Raw genomic sequence first — 21,975 nt, forward strand, 5'->3', positions numbered from 1 at the left:
GGCTATAATGTATGAATGTTGTAATAGCCTACTGGTTTGTAATTATAATGTGCAGAGAAAAAAAACTCCATCACGCATGTATTATTTGTGCTGGGTTTTTTTTATTGTTTTATTGTGTACTGCAAACGGATCAGAGGAAATGAGACACAGTGACTGCAATCAAATGTGAGAAATGAAGTGAAATAAAGCTCAGATGTCATTAACTGTCAAAGAAATATTTCTTAGACCATCTCTAATCCTCTGTCATAATGTATGTCTTGTTCCTAACTGTAAAAATAAAAAAGAAATTGAGATGACTACATCAGGAGACTGAACAATAATATTTGAATGGTCAGTGAATAATTTTCCTGAATCCTGGAACCCTCTGACAGATATCTTGATTGACCCTATGACATTATTTGAATACTTCACATGACATAGGCATATATTGCAGACATCCATGAAAGTGCTAAAGTGATCAAAACAAACCTTGCATTTGAATAATAAGAATGATTGTCTTTGGACTAGTAATGCAGTTACATATGCTAAATTCAAATGACTAATCTTTTAAGCTCTGTTTTCCCTAGCCTTCTTTTCTATTTTTTTATCTACTCTTTCCAAGGCACATTCATATACACAGCAGTCAATATTGAGGATTTTGGCAAGGTTATATATCACTGAATCATTATTGCTGGGAGTTTTATGTTTTTAGCATGTTATATGTTTGGGAGCACATGTTTGGGTTCTTTTAACCCTAACTGATGGACTGTATAGCTTTTCATTTCTTAAACAACCATGTAGGAAGATGTATCATGACCATATATTCCAGGATGACAAAGCTGAGATTCATTAGGCTCAAATTGTGAAAGAATGGTTGGGAGGGAGCATGAAGAATCATTTTCACACATGAATTGTCACCTCTGAGTCCAGACCTTAAATTCATTGAAAGTCTTTGGGATGTGCTGGTCCCTCCCAACCATTCTTTCACAATCTGAGCCAGATAAATCTTGGCTTTGTCATCCTGGAATATGGCCATGATATGTCTTCCTACATGGTTGTTTAAGAACACTCATTAATTTATGACCCTAATTAGGGTTAAAAGAACTGTTCCCAAACATATAACATGCTAGTAACATAATAATCACAGTAATAATGATCCAGTTACAGACTCTTAAGTATAACAGTGACTTTTTTTGGCCAGACAGTGTATATATAATGCCAAAATCATTGACCGCTAAATATCAAAATCATTGGAGAGCTCCTCTGTTTAGTACAGCCTCATTACTGTAACAAACTCTCATGTGTTAATAATTCACATATATTTGTATCCCTGCTTGACTGCAATAAAATATATAAAATAATACACTTCATAGAATTCAGTGTTACTTATTTCAAATATATTTCGGTAAATATGTAGCATACTCACATAAACTCTCTTCTGTAGTCATGTTATTGCTGATAAAATTCATAAACCTTAAAAACAAATCACACAACATGTTTTTTCTTCTTTGTAGTAGTCTGTACAAAGTGCTTTTTTTCTCCCTTTTTTATTGATACTGTATGTTTTAAGATATGTTTTAAGTGCTTTATTGCTTTTTTGGTTCAAAAACAGTGTTTGATTGGAGTGTTTTGAATCACAGACCATAAAAACGTAAATCAAAACAATTCTGAAACTGTGCAAAACTATCCAGTGCTATCTTGTAAATGTCACCAATTTATTTCAGTAGTCCCCTCATCTTCCATCCATCCATCCATCCATCCATCCATCCATTCATTCGGTTATATCAACAGGCTTTAATTCAGGATCACTTGATCCCACCCTATAAAAATCTACATACATTTTAGCAATTACAACAACAGTTTCAATGAAACCAGATTAAATGCTCTGATACAGATTCTCTCTCTGTCTTACTCTCATTATCCATTATCCTTTGATTTATGATGTTATTTAAGCCCAAATGAATGAAATATTCCATCTCATAGTACCAACACACAGGCATACTTATACACACACAACCATGCACACCCCTTATATCCATATCTCTCATCTTAAGGCTAGTTCACCCAGATTGTCTTCCTCTGGGACGTCCTGTAACCCAACCTACACGGCCAGATCACTTGGTTTGACCCGGTTACTACTAGTACCACTGGTCTTGCTAAGCCGGCGCTTGTCTTTGGAGAATCCTGGTTGGGAAGATGGTGTGGAGGGGGTGCTAGATGTCATTTCACCCGGGACTTGAGCCTCAGGGCTCCCATAGCTCATCTGCAGGAAGTCTTCAGCCGACTCCAGGTCATCATGGCTGTGATGATGCCGCTCGGTGGCCATGTTGACAGAGTTCTGTTGGTGGGCCAGGTGGTTGGTGAAAGGCTGGCAGGCTTGATGGATTTGATGAAGATGATGAGAATGAGAATGAAGATGTGGGGGTGATGTTGGACCTTGGCTTGACGCTAGGCACTGGTTGAAATCTGGGGGTGGGGTGCAGGTTTGGGAGGGATGTGGCTGAGCAGTCTCAGGCAGATCCATTGGAATACTTGTCTTGCCAGGTTGGACAACAGAAACAACTTTGTTGTTATTGGGTTTGATGTCATTGACATGTTTGGTGGCGTATTGTCTAAGACATTGCTTGCACTGTTTCCATGCAAGGTAATACAGCTCTAGCACGCTGAGGAGCAGTGAAACAGCCGCCACCACCAGCATGAACACAATGAAGACATTTTTCTCTGTCGGACGGGACATGTAGCAGTTCACTTGGTTGGGGCATGGTGACATGTTACAAGCATAAAGAGCATCCAGAAAGATGCCGTACATCATGTACTGGATCACAATGAAGGTCACTTCCATGACCAAGCGTATTACAATACTCATGATGTACGTCTTCAGCAGCGCTCCCTTCAGGTGGAACTTTGTCTTTGTATCTTCGGCTTTCTCTTTGTGTTCCAAATACTCCTTCTCTCCTTTTCCCTCCTCACCCTTCTCCTCCATCTCCCTCTGCTTCCGCTTCTCCTCTATGCGAACGATATGCATGGCATGGCCCATGTAGATGAGAGACGGTGTTGATACGAAGACAATCTGTAGCACCCAGTAGCGGATATGGGCAATAGGGAAAGCTCGGTCATAACAGACATTGGTGCAACCGGGTTGAAGTGTGTCACACATGAAGTCAGACTGCTCGTCGCCCCATGATGACTCTGCAGCCGTGCCCAGCACCAGGATACGGAAGATGAACAGCACGGTTAACCACACCTTCCCTATTGACGTGGAGTGCTCCTGCACCTCCTCCAGAAAATTACCTAAGAGACTCCAGTCCCCCATCACTCCACGGCAGCACTACTGAGCCAAAGAGAGGAAAGAGAGAGAAGAAATAAACAAAAAATTAAATCAGTTTCAGCATGTTGTCAAAAGTCATGAATTTTCAGCTGTTTTGAAATGTATGGATGATTATTACTGCTGAATATAGCCTAATGTAAGGGGAGACTGCATCTCCTCAAAAATGTAGGCTGTTTAGAAGGAACACAAGTTGATAAAGTTTACTTTTGTTTAAATCAATTTGCCCACTAATGTGCATAATTCAGATCCATATAGTGTATTATTGTTGTTGCTCACGCGGTAGCCCTATCACTGTACAAATCACAATGACACGAATTAGAAGAGGCTCACAGCATAAAGGCGCCTCTCGCTACTAAACTGACCAATCAGAATGCATATTCAGATGACGCAACATCGTTTGCTTCTAAAATTCGACCGAAAAAGGCACAAGGGGATAAAGTGAAATTTGCGTCTTTCCAAAGAAACCATGCTTTTTAATATTTAAAAGAAATTAAATTATATTGAATCAGTCTTGCCCTCAAAAAATAAATAAATAATTGTACAGGCATCTCCTTTAATGTTTTGTGTAGGCTAATACTGTTTTTTTCCCCTCCAGCAAAAGTAGGCTTTTTATTGATTTAGTTATTTAGTTAAAAACGGTTTATACATGCTTATATTGTTTATGTACTTATTATTCAATAAAATTATACTATATTATTCAATAAAAAATAAATTTGTCTCCTGCATAAGCAATCATTGTGACAGGTAACCACAAGCCAATCAGCTTTTAGAATCATTGTAGTCCGCCCTCAAGCCTCCTTGCGGTTAACCAGGTGAAGAGAAACTTTAGTCGATATATCGATGAAATCCAGATTAACGAAGAAACTCTAAGCAAGTGAGACTGAACGACACGGACATGTATACTTTTCACACAGTGAAGGAGAGAAGGATGGAGTTCCTTAACGCATATGTGAGTAGATGTTAGATGGAATGCGTCTCTCCATTCATGTCTAAACGTTTAGTCTGCAGATGGCGCTGCTCTGTCGGTTTATTACATTGCTAAGCACTGTGTTGTTGATTGGAAAGATTAATGCGTCATTCATTAATCAAGACTTTTTAATATATATTATTTATATAAAGGGGATATCACTTGTTTTGAGGTGCGTATTTTTAGTAAATAGATCAAAGTCAAACTTGCTGTAATCTTATAATGGTTGATATCAGCCTCTCCAAAAATTCCCTCACAGGTCTATAAGTGATCCCAACAAATTGCTAAACCCAAAACTTACACACTTCGTTTTCCTCAAATAGGAACTGAACTGAAGGCAACTACAAAACTATTATTAAAACTATGATTATTGATATTATTCTTATTTTTAAAGTCATTTTGTAAGTACTTTTAATCATGCTGCAAACTTGATCCACAAGTTTAACAGAAAGTGTCCAAACAATAACCCAGCTAACAGAATTTTGTTATTAAGAACGTTCTCTGTTGGTTCTGGGAATGTAAAAAATGTCCAGTTTTCTTGACGTTAGAGGAACGTTTTTTTATAAGGTATGATGTTCCTCAAATGTTCTTTCAACTTAATTGTGATTAAAATTCAACATTCTAGGAACGTTGATTTGTAACATTCTAAGAACATAAAAATCCTAATGTTTCCTTAATGTTAGTAGAATGTTATTTAAAGGTTAGTATGGTGTTCCTGAAACATTCTTTCAAACATTCAAAGACCTACTGTGAACAAGCACTGAAAGAAAGAAATAAGAACACAAACTACACTCCACAAACAGCATTACCAGCTTCACTTATTACTTACCAAACTGAATTTATTTCTGTAAGACATTTACAGAAGTTCTTATGGAGAATTAACAGAGGTTTAGATGTTGATGTCCTACTGAAAATGTTTCGTTTGAGGTCACCATCATGGTGATCAGCGTTTGCTTTAGTTGTGCTCTTGACCCTTGACTTTTGTCAAGCTGCTTCTTTATCAGCAATTGCGTTTTCAGAAAACACTTTTGCATTGATAAAGCAGATCAACAAGTCTGGTTTAATAACAGACAAATGATTGCATTAAAGTGGTTTAAACTGCTTTTTCTGTAGTTTTGCTTACTTTTAAAATTGAAATGATATTTGAAAAGGAAGTAATAAACTCAAATGATGTGATAAAATCATTTGTAACACCGAAGTGACTTGTCTAAGATTGTCCAAAACTACTTGGCCTAATAGTTAAATACAACACACTTAGACATCAGCACTCATCATACAAACCTCAACAATGGCGACAATAAAAAATATTCAGCTGCATAATTTATTCATGCCGCAATGCATGTTGGGTAGGGCTGGGCGATACAGCTAAAAAAATTATCACGATATAATGTTTCATATTGATCGGTATCGATAATTATTGAAAACATTTTAGTAGAAAAAAATGTTTGAATTTAATCAATGCATTTTTAATTAAGGCAAACAACAAATAATTTTTAAAACAAAGCTAAATAAAATGTAAACAAATCTTTCTTATATTTTATATGAAGATTAAATAAATAAGTGTTAAAGAAACTGCACAATTTTGGATAAATTGAGATTTTTTTGTTTGTTTGTTTCAAAACGAGATCACAATTCTGAATGTCAACTAAATGAAATAACGTAATTTACTAGAGGTTCTGACAAAATATTAATTGCTGCATTCTTTTTAAAAATTTTAAATATATTTGAATTAATTATTAAAAAAAAAAAAATCAGTTTGGACGTATGATTCAATGACACGACCATAAATACTCTTGTTTCATTATTGGATGAATCAGTGTATTTGAAAGAATCTGTTGAATGAAGATTCAACGTCAAATAAATTTTTTAACAGTCACTTATCGCCACCTGGTGGTGAAACAATGTAATCGATAAATGCGTCATTTTCAGCGCGTTCAAGTTTCTTTCAAAAGCTGATATGCTCTATTTTGATCGATAACATAGACATTAGTATTTATATCTGAACTATAAACTTCAGTACTTCTGTGATAATTTGAATATTTGTAACACAGAAATAAAGCTGTGTGGTTGAAAACACTGTTTGTGCAGCTGTTAATACCTATAAATGACAACTGCCCTCTCAAGACGAACTTTGAAGTAGATCAACTGTAAGACGTAAGGTAACCATGAAACTGCCACACTGACGAGCTGATATGTCCTTTTTTATTCACAATCTGTGTGTGTTCTGATCTCACGTGTCGATTGCGCATCTGAACTCCACAGCAACTTGTTTGCTTGTCACTCGTAGCGCGTCTGTTTGTGATCCAGGGAGTTGTTCATGCAACCGAACTTCATGTCTGTTTACATTTTAATGCATTTAAGTTAAACTATATCGAGAGTTATATCAAAAACATTTTCTATTGTTATCGAATAAGACGTACCGTCGATAAATATCGATATCGTTTTATCGCCCAGTCCTAATGTTGGGAGCCATGAATGTGTTTTGTACGCTGGCATGAAGCAGGTCACCATTGTTGTGTTTCATATGCCTAATGGTGATGTCTGTGAGTGTATAAATGACACAAAACATGTCTTAAACAGAAAGTTAACAATGACAGTGTTATTTATACACTCACAGACATCAACATTCAGCATTTGTAATGCAACAATAGTATTACAAATTATTTTGGTTGAGTTTTATACTTCTCAATAACATTTCAATTTTTTAAGTCAGCAATTAAAGAAAAAAACACTTTAACACAGTCATTTGCCTGTTATTAAAACAGACATGATGATTTACTTTATTAATGTAGAAATGTTTTCTGGAAACACCTGCAATTGCTTAAAAAAAAAAAAAAAACCTCAACAGAAGTCAAGGCTCAAGAGCCCAACTAAAGCGAACGCTGATCATCATGATGGTGACCTCAAACAAAAGGTTGTCAGTAAGACATCAACATCTAAACAACTGTTAATTCTCAATAAGAACTTCTGTAAATGTCTTACAGAAAATTCACTCTGGTTAGTGATAAGTGAAGCTGGTAATGCTGTTTGTGGAGTTGTTTAATAAGATCTTGAATGTCTTTTATCTTCAGTTCATCTAAGGCTGTGGCTGAAGAAAGTTGTAGTTTGTGTTCTTATTTCTCTTTCTTTCAGTGCTTGTTCACAGCAGGTGTTTGAATGATTGAAATAACGTTTCGGGAACATCATACTAACCTTTAAATAACATTCTACTAACATTAAGGAATATGGACATTTTTATGTTCTTGGAATGTTACAAATCAACGTTCGTTGCCTTTTAAATCAAAATAAAGTTGAAAGAATGTTTGAGGAACATTATACCTTATAAAACACGTTCCTCTAACGTCAAGAAAACTGGACATTTTTTACATTCCCAGAACCAACACTGAATATTTAGAGAATGTTCATAACAAAATTCTGTAAGCTGGGAACTTTTTCTCTAAGAATCTAATCTGTTATCATTCAAAGCCTAACAAACTTGTTTTCTTTAACGTGTGCTTGTGCTGTCAAATGCAATGACATTGCATATAAAGGTTTTCTAGAGGTTTTCTATTCTGTGTGTCATGTTATATTGTATATTTACAATATAAGGGCCTGTGAGGGGAGCACTATAACCTTGAACACAGGGGTGACAGTTCTAATTTTAGTCTGGCCTGCCCCATTTTTGGGGTGGGATGGAAACAGGGTCTTGGCAGGGTAGAGCAGGGCAGGGTGATGCCAAGGGCCCTGAGAACTGCCCCTCTGAATGACCCTCTACAGGCCTAGATAGGGTGATCATTTTACCACACTGCAGCTGTTTCCCAACTATATAACGTGTGCCAGCCTTTGTGCTTCTGTTTTGTCCCTGTATGAGTGATGTATCTTTCAGGACACTGCAGGGACTAACTGAACTTCTCATCGCAGAGACAAATCAAACGAGATGACAGGGGTCACTGTTCCTCTATGTATAGTATGACAAACACTAATGTCATTTAAACAACATAACAACAAGGCATCCAGACAATTGTGGGAGGCTGAAAAACCAGACTGTTTTTTTATTCTCTTTTTAAAATTTCTGTTTAGTATTTAAAATCTTTAAACATTTCTTTATTTTCTGTATTATTAAGGTATAAGGCCCATTCACACCAACTATAACGATAAAGATAAAATTCTAAAATTTGTCCACACCACAACTATAACCATAACGGCACAGAGAAACTATATCGTTGGAATCACATTCAGAACAAATTTTTCCAGCTGATAAATGATAAAAACATTGACAGCCAATCAGAATCCATCCTGCTTTAAAGAGATCAAGCATTTAAAGTGGCGAGCGACAAAACTGCAGCATGTGCTTAAAATAAGCGCTGGTGTGATTGCTAATATAGTTATCATTATAGTTATCGTTCTGGTGTGACCAGGCCTTAATGGGGATAAACGGCAATAACTTTACATACATAAGAAAAAATACTTATTTATAATTTGCAATTGATGAAGGTGAACGAATAACTTTTTTTCAGTAACTGTTGAGTGAAAGGATAGTATTTGGGATAAAAAGCCACCATGTTGTTAGGGCTAAAAGTTTTAACCTAGGACGGCTAAAGTCTTAATCAAAACAACTTATTTTACTACCTAAAAGTTTCCTCTCTGTTCCTCTCTAAGGTGTCAAACGTGAGTTCAGGTGTATTAATCTTAAACATTAACATTAACACTGTCCAGTGTTGCTCTGTTTCCCAAAATAACATCAGTAAGCACTGGCTCATTTCCGTAAATGCCACTCCAGCCATGTCAATCTGCCCTTAAATAAATCACTCTAAATTCCAGTCATTCTGTAAAGCATCTTGTATGTCTCCTAAAATGATTTTGTTAATCCTAAATGAAATTCTAACAGCTTAAAAGTTGTAAAAGCAATGTAACAAGTGTGGTATTTTGTCTTTTGCTCTGACACACACATTGATCTTTTCTCAGATTCTTCACATGCCTGTTTTAGTTGTTTTCCGTACTGCCAGTTAAGGGTACCTCGGAAAGGGGTTTCAATTTAATGCTATTTACAGGATGTTGTCACTCGAATACCCATTAAACCTCAAATGTTTTATGAAGCACTATCTGCAGCCACACTAGAGAGTTACCTTTAAAGTCTATGTGTGTGTGTGTGTGTGTTTGTATCTGACTGCCCTCTCACACCCATCCTGTACCAAATCCTAGTACCAGTCTTGCTGGTCTCCTGTAGAATGGCCAAATATGGACAGACAGTTTGAATAGAGGCCCTTCTACTTTTTTAGCAGATGTAAAATAGTCAAAATGTCTGAACTACCATTACCATTACTAACTACCATTAGAAAACACTACCATGTTTTCTTTTGATTTTGGGAAATGTACCATGTAGTTCCCAAATGAACCATGTAGTTCCCAAATGTTTTTTTGTGAAATTGACCCAAATGTATTTAAGACATGAATTTTAACATCATTAATGTCAAGTTCTGGTCTTTAAATGAGCTACTGAAGGGAAAAAGCAAAGGACAATTCATTGAACAATGAAATCTTAGTATAAAGTGTCAAATCTAATAATGAAAATTAGGGTTGTTAATCTTTTGGTACCTGACAATTCGATTCAAAACGATTCTTAAGGTCACGATTCAATTAAAAATCGATTCTTGATCGTATCTCAGTTTAATATATGCATGGATTTGATTCTACTTTACTTTTTGTGTTACTTTTCCTATTTGCAGTAGACAGTTTATTAGTTCTTGAAGAAAAAAAACCCACTGAATTAAATGTAAACCTTGAAATTTATTAGGTTTTTCTTCCCATTTTAGTCAACCCAATATTATAAAACAAATGCCATTTAAGATGACTGCAGTCATTACACAGATGACTGGCAGTCTTATGTAATAAAGCAAGGCAGGCCATTTTATCTTACTTTAGATATTAAAAATAGGAACAAAGAAGAAAATTACAAACAATAGGACAAATACAATAGAAAAAATTGCAAATAAAATACAAATAGGTTTATTTAACATGTAGTAAGAAATACTGCAGAAATTGAATAATCAAATGTAAAAATGAAACACTATATAGTCTTCACTGTATGAATTAAATATAAATTGATTCATATTAAATATAAAAAAGTGATTCAGTCAAAAGCATTGAGTTATTTTTTATATTAACATTAATAAAACAGACGGCAACAGTTAATGAGGCTGCTGTCCCTTTAAGAATGAATGCATGGATCTAATATACTGTTACACATCCGATTTTCTCCCAACTGTTTACGTTCACGTATGGACATAACAGACTGTGTTTATGTGAATACTCAACACAGTGTGCATTTTGGCATAATTGTGTGTGTATTTGACCATGTAAGCATAATAAGCAGTGAAAGAGAACTGATTTCGGGATCACATGCATCTGAGAGGCAACATCTGTGCTCGCGCTTCAACTGTGTGTCCGTCAGTGCGAGTACCACATTGAGTCCTTTTTCGTGGCTTATTGTGATTAATAACATTCTAACATGGCAATAACTTTAAGTAGTACTGCAAAATTAAAGAAGTTTAACACTTTTTAAAATTTGTGATTCGATGCGAATCGGTAGAACGGCGATTCATATATGAATCGATTTTTTCGAATCGAGGTTTTTTTTTTCAGGCTTTATAAACATTAGTCTGTCTTACAGAATGAGTTTCTTTTATACACACACATTTGACAAATGTGCAATCTAGTTCACAGCATTTTTGTTATGATGTTTGCTGTCCTGGATGCTAATGATGCATGCAGTTTTTGGATTTATTAATTTGCTTGTATTTTAAAATCTAATCTAAAATCTTTTCACATTAGATGCTTTGGAAATGACTGTCATTCAGTGATGTGAACTCAGCAACCCTGTGTGCGTATGTTGTGTTGGCAAAAGCCATTTAGAATGGCATTGGTGGGAACGGAATCTTAGACATTCAAAAAAAAAAAAAAAAAAGAAGAAGAAGAAAAAACAGGAGGAGGACGGAAATACCCATCTGATTCACACTGACTGGGCGATCTCTGTTGCCAGTATGTGCTCTCTCTCCTTCTGTCTCTCCATTTTCCTTTTCTTCTTCTCTTAGGAAGCAATTTCAAACAATATGATTTCCTCCAGACTTGCTACTTTAAAGGAAACAAGTCTCTTAGGGTCTCCAAGTGCAAGGGTGTTTACTTTCCCAAAGAGAGCAAGAGAACGACACGAGATAAGAGTTCATTTGTGCTGATTATTCTGCATCTGGTTAATGCATAAAATCCTAAAACCCCAAAAGCTCTTATCATGAGGTATTATGAAAGGTCAAAGACTGCTGTATTTCTTGAAGGCAGCAAACAATGGGACTTCAGTGCACACACATGGGTTGCTGAGATGAATGACAGACAGGAAGAACTTTCACCTGCTCTCATATGATTTTCTATTTGTAAAAGGAAAGACTTGACATTGGTTACTGACCTCAAAGGTTATATATATATAAACATTACATCAGTAATGACTTGCATTAAACATCCATTTTCTGGCCTTTTTAAACAATTTGATTTGGAAAGGTGCTTATGGATCAGGATCTGAGAAGCTTTTCAAAACTCTTCCTGAGCTTCTTTTAAATTGTTTGTTAGGAATCATCAGAGCTTCCCTTAACCCTCGAGGATTCTTTAGCTGTTCTTTATGACTCTAAGCCACTGTCAAACATTCAATAACAAAAATAAACTTAGAATAACATGCAGCCTCGTGCCTCCATTTGCATCAGTTTAACAAGCTGGGAACATTGCCACGACACCTTTGAAACATTCTAGTAGCACTTCACAAAGGTGCCAGGCACTGTTGGCAAGTGATGGCATGCTGGTTTTTCTCACAGTGATCATGTCGCTGCGGGCACACCGATACTCACACCATAAGAGGCTCTACAATGCCCACGCATGAGACTGACCCCTTAACTCTGAATAAATATTTATTTAAGCCCTTTCCCCTCAACCTGATGTCAGGGACTACCAGAATCAGCATGACACCGCAGACTGTAGTCACATCTTTATCCCAATATAACCAGAGTTGTAAACTAGGCAAGACACAAAGACAAACACTGTGGTTTATATAGATCTGATTATAAGTTTACCCCTTGCAGAATAGCATGATGTTTATCATTTTTTTCAAATAAGAGGGATCATAAAAATTGCTTTTATGAATGAATAAATGAAGTTATTGCCACAGAAATGTACCGTTTAAAAGTTTGGGGTCAGTAACTTTTTGTTGTTGTTGTTGTTTTGTTTTCAAAAAATTAAAGTTTTATCCAGCATGAAACATTAAAGGGTTAGTTCACCCAGAAATGAAAGTTCTGTCATTAATTACTCACCCTCATGTCGTTCCAATCCCGAAAGACTTTTGTTCATGTTTGGGACACAAATTAAGTTCTTTTTGACGAAATCTGAGAGTTTTCTGTCCCTCTATTGACAGCCTTTGCAACTGGAAGGTTTCCAGGATTGGAAAGACATGAGGGTGAGTAATTGATTTAAATAGATCAAAAGGGACAGGAAAAACATTTATAATGTTACGATTTCTATTTCAAATAAATGCTGTTCTTATTATCTTTCTGTTCAGCAAAAGATCCTGAAAAAAGCAACACTGTTTTCAACATTTGATATTTTTTGAGCACCAAATCAGCATATTAGAATGATTTCTGAAGGATCATGTGACATTGAAGACTATAGACTATAGAGGACTTTGTCACCACAGCTTTGGAATAAATTTAATTTTAAAATATATTAAAATACAAAATAGAACAGTTACTAATAACATTTCACAATATTACTGCATTTACTGTATTTTTGATCAAATAAATGCAGCCTTGGTGAGCACAAGAGACTTCTTTCAAAAACATTTAAAAAATCTTCCACCCCAAACTTTTGAATAGTAGTGTATAGTCCACAAGACAAAATAAAAACTAAATTTACACACAGTATCATGTATAGTTTTACCCATGATTCTTAATATGATGTGTTGTTCCCTCAAGAATTTAAGACTGTAGTATTTTGTGATAAAGGATAATGTTTGTAAATTAATTTATTATTTTTGTCTCGAGGAATATATGTAAACATCTGTTATAAAGCTTCTTTAGCACAGTACTAAAATAAAAAAATATATATATATTTTTTTTAATCTTATTTTTTTAAACAAAAATGCTAAATCTTACAGATTCTCTGAAGGGAATTTAAAGTTATGTGAGAAGAGGTGTATGTAAAAACTGGGCATATTTGTATATCATCAATCAATCAATAAAACTTAATGCTTGAATTTCATGTCATCTCTGCTCATGACTGCTCATCTCTGAGAAAGAGAAGGGCTGTGACTGCAATTAACCCTGAATTATCTTTTTAAGCCCTGTTTAAGGTCCATTATTAACCATAGGTAGTAAAACACTACTTTTGGTTATACCAGAGATTGTATATTATAGGGAGATGAGAGGGTCTGTATCTCTTACCATTGTAGAAAGTGTAACAGCTAACTTAATCACGTGCGGCACCTCTCAGCCTATTGTGTAATAGCAGTGACATCAGTGCCCGTCGTTCAAAACTCCTTCCCTGCGTACCGCCACAGACGGAGCCTTAGCATTAGCCGTTACGCTTTTTTGGCTAAAGGTTGCAGGCTTGCCTTCCAGTGGCTTTTACACAACATCTATTGTTCTATCTGTTAAACAGTAATGCGGCACATTTGCTGTTGGTAATGCCGTAAATGAGTCCTACCTGTCGCAACATTCCCTAGTCTGCCTTCTCTTAAAAAAATACATTTTTATCAAGCTAAAATCTACATATATTGTTTAGTGTAAAACATGCTGAAGATTAGCAAACAGGCTGTCGATTAATTAAATTGTACCCGGAATGAGCATGCTATGCCTGTAAGGGGCAGGTGATGTGATAGGGCAGGTGACTTTTAAAGTCTCGCGGGCTTTAATGAAACAGCGTTTGTTCTCGTTCTCCGCTCGATGAACGAGTGTGTGTGGGGTTCTCTCTGGCGCATTGGAAGAATTGCTAGTGTGTGACTGCTGCTCTCGACAATTTAGTGTGAGTAAACATGATTTTTATTCATAGGAGTAGATTTTAATTAGAAATGTTAGTCTAATATGCCTGCTAATGTGTTTTAGGATTATTTCTGTGCTGACGACCTGTTGATCTGAAAACGCTGTGTGCGTGCAACTCTGCGTTGAGATTCAGCTCCTAATAATGTTGGGGAGGTTGCTCCTGGCATAACCTTGCCTCAGGTACTTTAGGTACTACAGGTACTTCAGTGTCCAAGATGTGCTCTTAACTTTACCTTAACCTCAGAAATAGCAGCTGTGCCTTTCCGTGAGAAGGCAGATATGCAAGCTCTTCAGGCGGCAGACTCTCATATTGCTGCATTTTTGAAATATTGGCGAAGAGGTGTGGCCTCTACTCGTTATGAAAGGGCAAAGTTCGGACAACCATGGGGCATTTGATGGCTTCAAGGCCCTTGGAAATTCTCGCTATTGATTTTACGCTTTTAGAACGGGCAAGTAATGGGTGTGAGAATGTGCTTGTAGTTACCGACGTGTTTTCTAAGTTTACTCAAGCTTACCCAACTCGAGACCAAAAGGCTAGCACTGTGGCCCGTATCCTGACGGAGAGGTGGTTCTATGTTTATGGGGTGCCTAAACGTATCCATTCAGATCAGGGGCAAAATTTTAAAGGAGAATTGCTTAAGCGACTGTGCCACCTGTATGGGGTTCAGAAGAGTAGGACCACAGCATACCATCCTGAGGGAAATGGGCAGTGCGGAAGGTTTAATCGCACTTTGCACGATCTATTGCGTACTCTGCCCACTGAAAAGAAAAGGGTATGGCCACAGTTTTTACCACAGTTACTCTTTGCCTATAATATCTCTGCCCATCAATCCACTGGCTATTCCCCCTATGAGCTTATGTTTGGCCAGAAGACAAGGCTTCCTGTGGATGCGCTTCTAGGGATGGAGGAAGAGAGTATGCCGGCGACAGCTCAAGACTGGGTGGTGAGTCATCGGGACCATTTGGCTTTGGTGTAAGTTAAGGCTAGGGAACAGCTGGGAGTGGCAGCAGCCCAGCGAGCACGCCATTATCCAGAGTCTGTGCCTATTCTGCCAGTAGGTACTCTGGTTCTGTGTAAGAATCATTTCCCAGGCCAACATAAGATTCAAGATGTGTGGGGCTCCAAGGTGTATGGGGTAGTAGAGTGTTTGGATGGGGTAGGCACTGTTTATAAAGTAAAACAACAAGACTCAGCAGTGCACGTGAAGAATGTTCACCGCTCGGATTTGCGAAAGCTTCCTGATGGGTATGTACCCTCGGATGAATGTGAAGTTGAGGCGAATTGTCCTCCGGCAGGATTCCTGCTAGAGTATGGTCATCAGAGGCAATTAGCTGAGGAGGAGGAAATGTCAGAGGAGGAGACTGTGGTTTCACATTTAGCCCAAGAGGGAGGTCCACCAGTAGCAGCAGCAGCTAGGGAAGATTCAGGGGAGCGGGAGTTGGACTGGTGTTTAACCGAACAGGTCGTTGACCCCCTAGATTTCCAGTGTCTAGAGGAGCGGGCATTTGATTCCCATGACTTCCCTGAACCAGTTCCTGGCCCTCACGATCATTTAGAACGGGAATCAGAGCAGGAACGGGCAGAATTCGGTTTATGCCGGTCGGTTAGAACAAGGGCTGGCCAACATTCAAATCCATTTAATCTTCCAAGGCCGGTACGATCCCCGGAAGATCAAGTTCCCCCAAACTCAGCCTCAGTAAGTTCCCTATATGTCCCTCTTAGACCTTGGAATTAGGATGGGTGTGATGGGTATAAGTGTTGTCACTGGGACGGTGACCTTTGAAAGAGGGGGTGGATGTAACCGGAATGAGCATGCTATGCCTTTAAGTGGCAGGTGATGTGATAGGGCAGGTGACTTTTAAAGTCTCGCGGGCTTTAATGAAACAGCGTTTGTTCTCGTTCTCCGCTCGATGAACGAGTGTGTGTGGGGTTCTCTCTGGCGCTTTGGAAGAACTGCTTGTGTGTGACTGCTGCTCTCGACAATTTAGTGTGAGTAAACATGATTTTCATTCATAGGAGTAGATTTTAATGATAAATGTTAGTCTAATATGCCCGCTAATGTGTTTTAGGATTATTTCTGTGCTGACGACCTGTTGATCTGAAAACGCTGTGTGCGTGCAACTCTGCGTTGGGTTTCAGCAACCTAATGTGAGTGTATGGTCAAGTTCATTGAGGAGTTGTAATTGATATGAAACGTGGCGCCATAAATTTAGGATGTGTTATTTTAGGGTCACTTTTGTGTTTATACTCTGCTGAGTTACGAGTGCCAGCATCCATGGACAATCATATGGAATAGACTGCGTTGCAATCCACTTCTGCCTTTAACAAGACTGTTACGTCTCACAGTCAGCATAGCTATTTCCCCACAAAAGCTGTTTAATCAGAAGCCTCTCATCCATTGACATCCATTCAAAAACAGCCTCTGGTCTCCTTCCCTGCGTACCACCAGAGGCGGAGCGTTAGCATTAGCCGTTACGCTTTTTTGGCTAAAGGTTGCAGGCTTGCCTTCCAGTGGCTTTAGTTATACCTATAAAATTTGCTGTGTCAAATGTATACTGTGACAAGCAGGGCGGGAACCAGACCAAAATTTATTTATTTTTTTCTCTCTTCCCTCTCTCGTGTCTGTCGCTCCTTGTGCTTCCGTCTCCTTTTCTCTCGTCTCGTCTGTCCTTACTCCCAGGTGCTGCGGCCGCCGAGACTGGACCCCTGGGGGAGTAGAGTGCAGTCTCGTGGGTACCCCCCGGCCTGCGAGGGGCGATGGGGGTATGTGACAAGCGAGGCGGGGCGAGAGCCGTGAGGGAATGGTGCGAGGCCAGTGGCGTGATTGTTAAAGAGCGTCACCTGCGCTTGGCACCGGTCTCGTATCTCGTAGAAGGGACTACAGTGAAGGGCGAGAGAGAACCAGGCCTGGATTTTATGTTATGTTTTATTGTTTTTATTATGTTTGTGTGGCCACCAGTCGTCCGTGAGGGACTGCCGGCCTTTTACTATCGTTTTGTATTTGTTTATTTTATATATTAAAATTCTTCCCACATAAACGAACTGCGTTACATATACAATATGAATCAAGGTGGCGATTGGATGCTACAAACAACCAATCATAACTTAAGTTGCCTCTGTGGTTGCTTCGCTAATTAAATATTCATATGCATCGTTGAGTCACAGATGCATAATTCACGGTGTTTAGTTCCAGGGTTGAACATGGTAATCGGGGTGATGAAGATACAATATTAGGTTGTTTCAAAAGATTTTAGACAATCAGGGAAGATACATTTCCACAGATGGTCGTTGCATTCTGTATTTGTCCAATCAGCATTATTGACCTCATAAATATGTAAATAGAACATTAACCTGCAGTTACATATGTGGAGTGTGAAATTAAAAGGGGAATTGCACAGAAGTACAGAGGAAAATACAGTGAAAGAAGGCAATGAAATTTTATCAATGTCTTATGGACAAAGCAAACTAACATCACTTCCAGTTGAAGGCTAATCCTGTACATGCACTTGTGTTACTGGGCTTGAACTTGCATACCAATGCCAAACACATGCTTTTAAAAACAAAGGACAGAACAACTGTTTAAACCAGACATTCCCAGACTGACACAGGCCACTTTAATCGATGTAGGGGTCAAGGATGAGACGCTGAGTTTAGCCATATGAAGTGAGAATTCCCCTCGCCCGACCCCATTATACGCAGACAGACAACCACAAATATCAACACCTGCCATACAGTGGGATTCTTCATACAGACCATAAAGACAATCATTCTCTGCTTGTCAGGCTGCTAACTGGGTGATGTGTTTACTTACATGGCGTTTTTGTTTTTCTCTTCACTGTCAAAGCAACTGCGCTGATCAGCCAATGTCTTATTAATCAAGACAGGCACCACTTGACATGACGTACAGGGCTTTTGCACTTTGTGAATATGACTTGTGAGTGTGATATGAAAGATATATGTTATTTAACACACAGTGAACCTTGATATGTATTTGGACACTTAATAACACTAAACCAATAAGAAATAAGTTTGACAAGTTTAAGAAAAACATGGCTCAGAAATATAGAGTTAGGTCTGCAAAACGTTCTAACATCATTTGATTGCAGTTGCAACTTTGTTTGATACTTAAATTAATGACATTCATACATATGTAGGTTAAGGGGCCGCTGTATCTAATTATACAAGTATAAAACTGCTCTGTTTACACACTAATCGCAGCTCAGCTGATCTAATTAATATTTCTCAGTAACTGAAATACAATCAAAATCACAATTCCTTATGATGACAAAAGCAACTGTTAGGTAAGTGTTAATCAGAAATGATCATTCCATTATTGATTCTCAAGCAACAATGATGTCATAATGTGCAAATGTAATTAATGAGTACATTATAGATTTAATTTGAAACTATTAAGAATTATTTATGACCATGTAAAAAATGAATGTAGCAAAATCTTGTAAAAAATATTAATACATAACTTAATATTTAATTAGTACATTATTGAAGTGGTATTTAATATTTATTTTAAATGTAATTTAAAATATAAATATTTTTATATTAAAAAAATAAAAAAAACTACCAATCATCTGTTGTTTTAATTATTTGAATACAGTATTCTGCACTGTACCTCAAAATGATGAAACCTCATGAAACAAAATAATAAAATTATTTGTCTTATTTGACCCACAGATATCTTAAACAATTAATTTGATGTATAAAAGTTAATTACCTGTCTGACTGCTGACTTATGAGAGCGTCTTTGGTTGAGCCTCCTGTGGTCTTGTCCTCTTCAGATAAATGTGTGGGCTCTTATTCTGTGGCCCGGGGGGTCCTGTAGATGTAGCCCAGCTCTGAAGTCTCTGTGACAGTGGGGATATACTGAGCAATGGAGAAAAATGGCAGTGTATCTCTATAGAAAACACTCTAGCAAGACTAGAGTTCAAATGCAGCACAGGCCCCTTTGTGCCTGTCCCACTGTGGGAATAAAGCACAAGTGTGGGACACTCTGAGAAATACTGGGCCATCTCAGGGAGTGTTTCAAACCCCCCTCCACTCTTCCTTTTCCTCCTCCCCCTCTCTTCCTTCTTCCCTCCCTCTCTTTTTCTAGTTGCCCCCACCCCAATCTAACCCCCCCCAACCAGAATGCACTTGGTGGCACTATTTTGGTGAGAAGAATACCACTGTGTAAAGAGAGGAAGTGAGATTGTACTAGAACACAATGGCTGTTCTTCTCAGGCTGTTCAGTGGTGCTGTGATGCGTTGTGCTTGTCACTTATATGTGTTTGTTGAAGTTTTACCCCCTACTCTGATCAGTAACCCTTTACATGTGACAACTACACACACATATCTTCACCATACAATGCATTTCCACACGTACACACATGACCTCTATTTTAATAACTAAATAGTTCTCTCTCTATGTTTATATTTATATAATTGTACGATAAAATAGTCATATAGTGCAGATAACAACATATAACATAACCTAACATAATATATATTGTTTAGAATGCAAAGGCGCTCTGGTTTAAATCCTGACGTGATTTAACTAAAATTATTTCTTAATAAACCAAAGAAAATTTCAACTGAATATGACAGCCAGTGATCACCGTGAAAACGCAGCTTTGATATTTTGATAATTTATTTTGCACTATAAAAATTGCAGTGAGAATAGGTGACTATTTTGACTATTTTCTATTTATATCGACTATTTTGCCAGATAAATGCAAATGATCGATTGGACACACTACATTTACATTAAAATCACCTATTCACGTGGTTATTTGTAAATTAATCACAGCATTATAGATACAAATACTTTTTCTAAACCAAAATAATTGTGCAGGATATGACCCAGGCTCACTGAAAAAACATGCATGCTGACATTTCTGCAAAATGATATTACATTGCTTGCATGTTTTGCAACCCTTTCAAAGTAAAACGTCCAGTGAGTGGTTGTAAAGGCACTTTGAAAAATGTATCTAAAACATTTGAAACATTTGATGCTATTTTAGCTTGCTTGTACAATTCTTTGAGCTCTTTTATTTTGCCTCATGTTTCAAAGGACTCCTATCCAAGTGCTTTGCTGTACCAGGTGAGCTACTGTGCAAGTTTACTACATCAGAAAAGCCATACATATGAAGCTGGTTATGTGATGCTAATGTCAAAATGTATCAATTTACAATTCATGCACTATGGTAAAAGTGTTTGGAGGTCATAACATAGTATTGTTCAAAGAACAATACATCTTTTTTAACTGATAATCTGCCTCTGTAATCATAATTTGAGTGAAAAAGAATAAACGTGTTTTACTGCCACTAGTGCTCATTTCAGCTGCAACTGCAGTGAATTGTATGTATAGGTATGTTTTTGGAGTTTTTACAAAAATGTAGGTAGAGGCACATTTTTCCAATATGGCTAGGTTGGCAAAATTAAAGCTAAAACTAATTCTTGAGACAAAACTTACAAAATGGGCATTGACTCATATAGCAACCTCCTTGCAACTACCCACGACATCCTATAGCGTCATGTTAGCGAGTTAGGAAAGGGCAAACCCCACTCACATTTTCATATGAAAATGTAGAAATCAAGTCGTTTTTGTAGACTGTATTTTCCCCCAAATATTTCTTTATCAGCTGAATAATATGATGCATCATAATTCAGTGTATCAAAAATGGTTGTTAGTATTTATAGGATGTTAAAATCTTGTACCTGATCACATGATCCCTTTTTTCTTCTTCGTTCAGGTGTCCTTCTTTTTCTCCTTCGTACAGTCTTGTTTGGTTACTGTATCCCAGTAAGGAGGCAACTGTAAGAAATTCAACTAACTTCACAGACTAATTTAAACAGAAGCCTGAGCTATAACCCCTCTCTCTCTCATCCCTTCTCTTTCATTGCTTATGCTGCTCATCGGCTGAGAGCCGGAAGATGTATGTCAGCTTTATATAATGGCAATCTTTTAGGTTTCATTCATCCTTGCTGAAGGGTTTTTGCGTGTGTGTGGTGGGAATTCTGTAGATTTGAGTACTCCTTGCTGCTGGGTCCATGTGTGTTTGTGTATGTCTGTATATATATATAGCATAATGTGCACAAAGTGGCATCATGCTAATTTGGTGTAAAGGAAACCAGAGGATACTAAGGGCTGTTAGTGACTTTGTGTCATAGTGCACGCGCTCATTTAGAGCCATAGAGAAATGGAAATTAAGGAAAAACAAGCAAATGGAAAACTTTCTTGAGGAAACTTTGACCCCTGTTTTAAGAACTGCTTACTTTAATCATGTACCAGTTTCTACCAAGGTAACCAAGTGTGTTTCAATTTAAGGACATATTTCATATACTCTAGTGCTGTAAACATGAACAAGCACTGTGTATGCGCACATATTTCATCATGTCTTCTTCAAATGAAATATATATGTGCAAATAAGGACACGGATATAGCCGTACGTGTGATCATAAACGCGAAGGCATGACGAATTATTCTGATAGACATTTTCAAAACACATCAAGGTGCCCTCAACCTATATTTTAATATTCATTTGTTTGTAAAATGACAGAATGTGTTGTAGTGGGTCTGTGTTTTATTGGTTGTTCTGCCCCTTCCCCCCACCCTACACTCCTACTTTTCCTCTGCTATACACGCCCATTTCTTGAG

General features: G+C 37.5%; 1 protein-coding gene across 2 annotated transcripts; it reads right to left on the reverse strand.

The window, feature by feature from the left end:
- Positions 1-81: 81 nt before the first annotated feature.
- gja5a (gap junction protein, alpha 5a) lies at positions 82-19,361 on the reverse strand. 2 transcript variants are annotated; one of them, XM_051904713.1, is made up of 2 exons: positions 19,054-19,361; positions 82-3,310 (listed from the first exon to the last, which is right to left on the reverse strand). In XM_051904713.1, the coding sequence occupies exon 2, from the start codon at positions 3,290-3,292 to the stop codon at positions 2,081-2,083; it is 1,212 nt and encodes a 403-aa protein (XP_051760673.1). In that variant the 5' UTR covers positions 3,293-3,310; positions 19,054-19,361; the 3' UTR covers positions 82-2,080. The 2 variants fall into 2 exon arrangements, with proteins under 2 accessions (XP_051760673.1, XP_051760672.1); XM_051904712.1 differs by having other exon boundaries at positions 82-3,307; positions 19,054-19,360.
- Positions 19,362-21,975: the final 2,614 nt, after the last annotated feature.

The sequence above is a fragment of the Ctenopharyngodon idella genome, chromosome 9, assembly GCF_019924925.1.
Source record: "Ctenopharyngodon idella isolate HZGC_01 chromosome 9, HZGC01, whole genome shotgun sequence".
Taxonomy (NCBI): Eukaryota; Metazoa; Chordata; class Actinopteri; order Cypriniformes; family Xenocyprididae; genus Ctenopharyngodon; species Ctenopharyngodon idella.

Excerpts from the sequence above, each read along its gene's own strand:
- gja5a (XM_051904713.1), bottom strand. The coding sequence starts at position 3,292 with ATGGGGGACTGGAGTCTCTTAGGTAATTTTCTGGAGGAGGTGCAGGAG.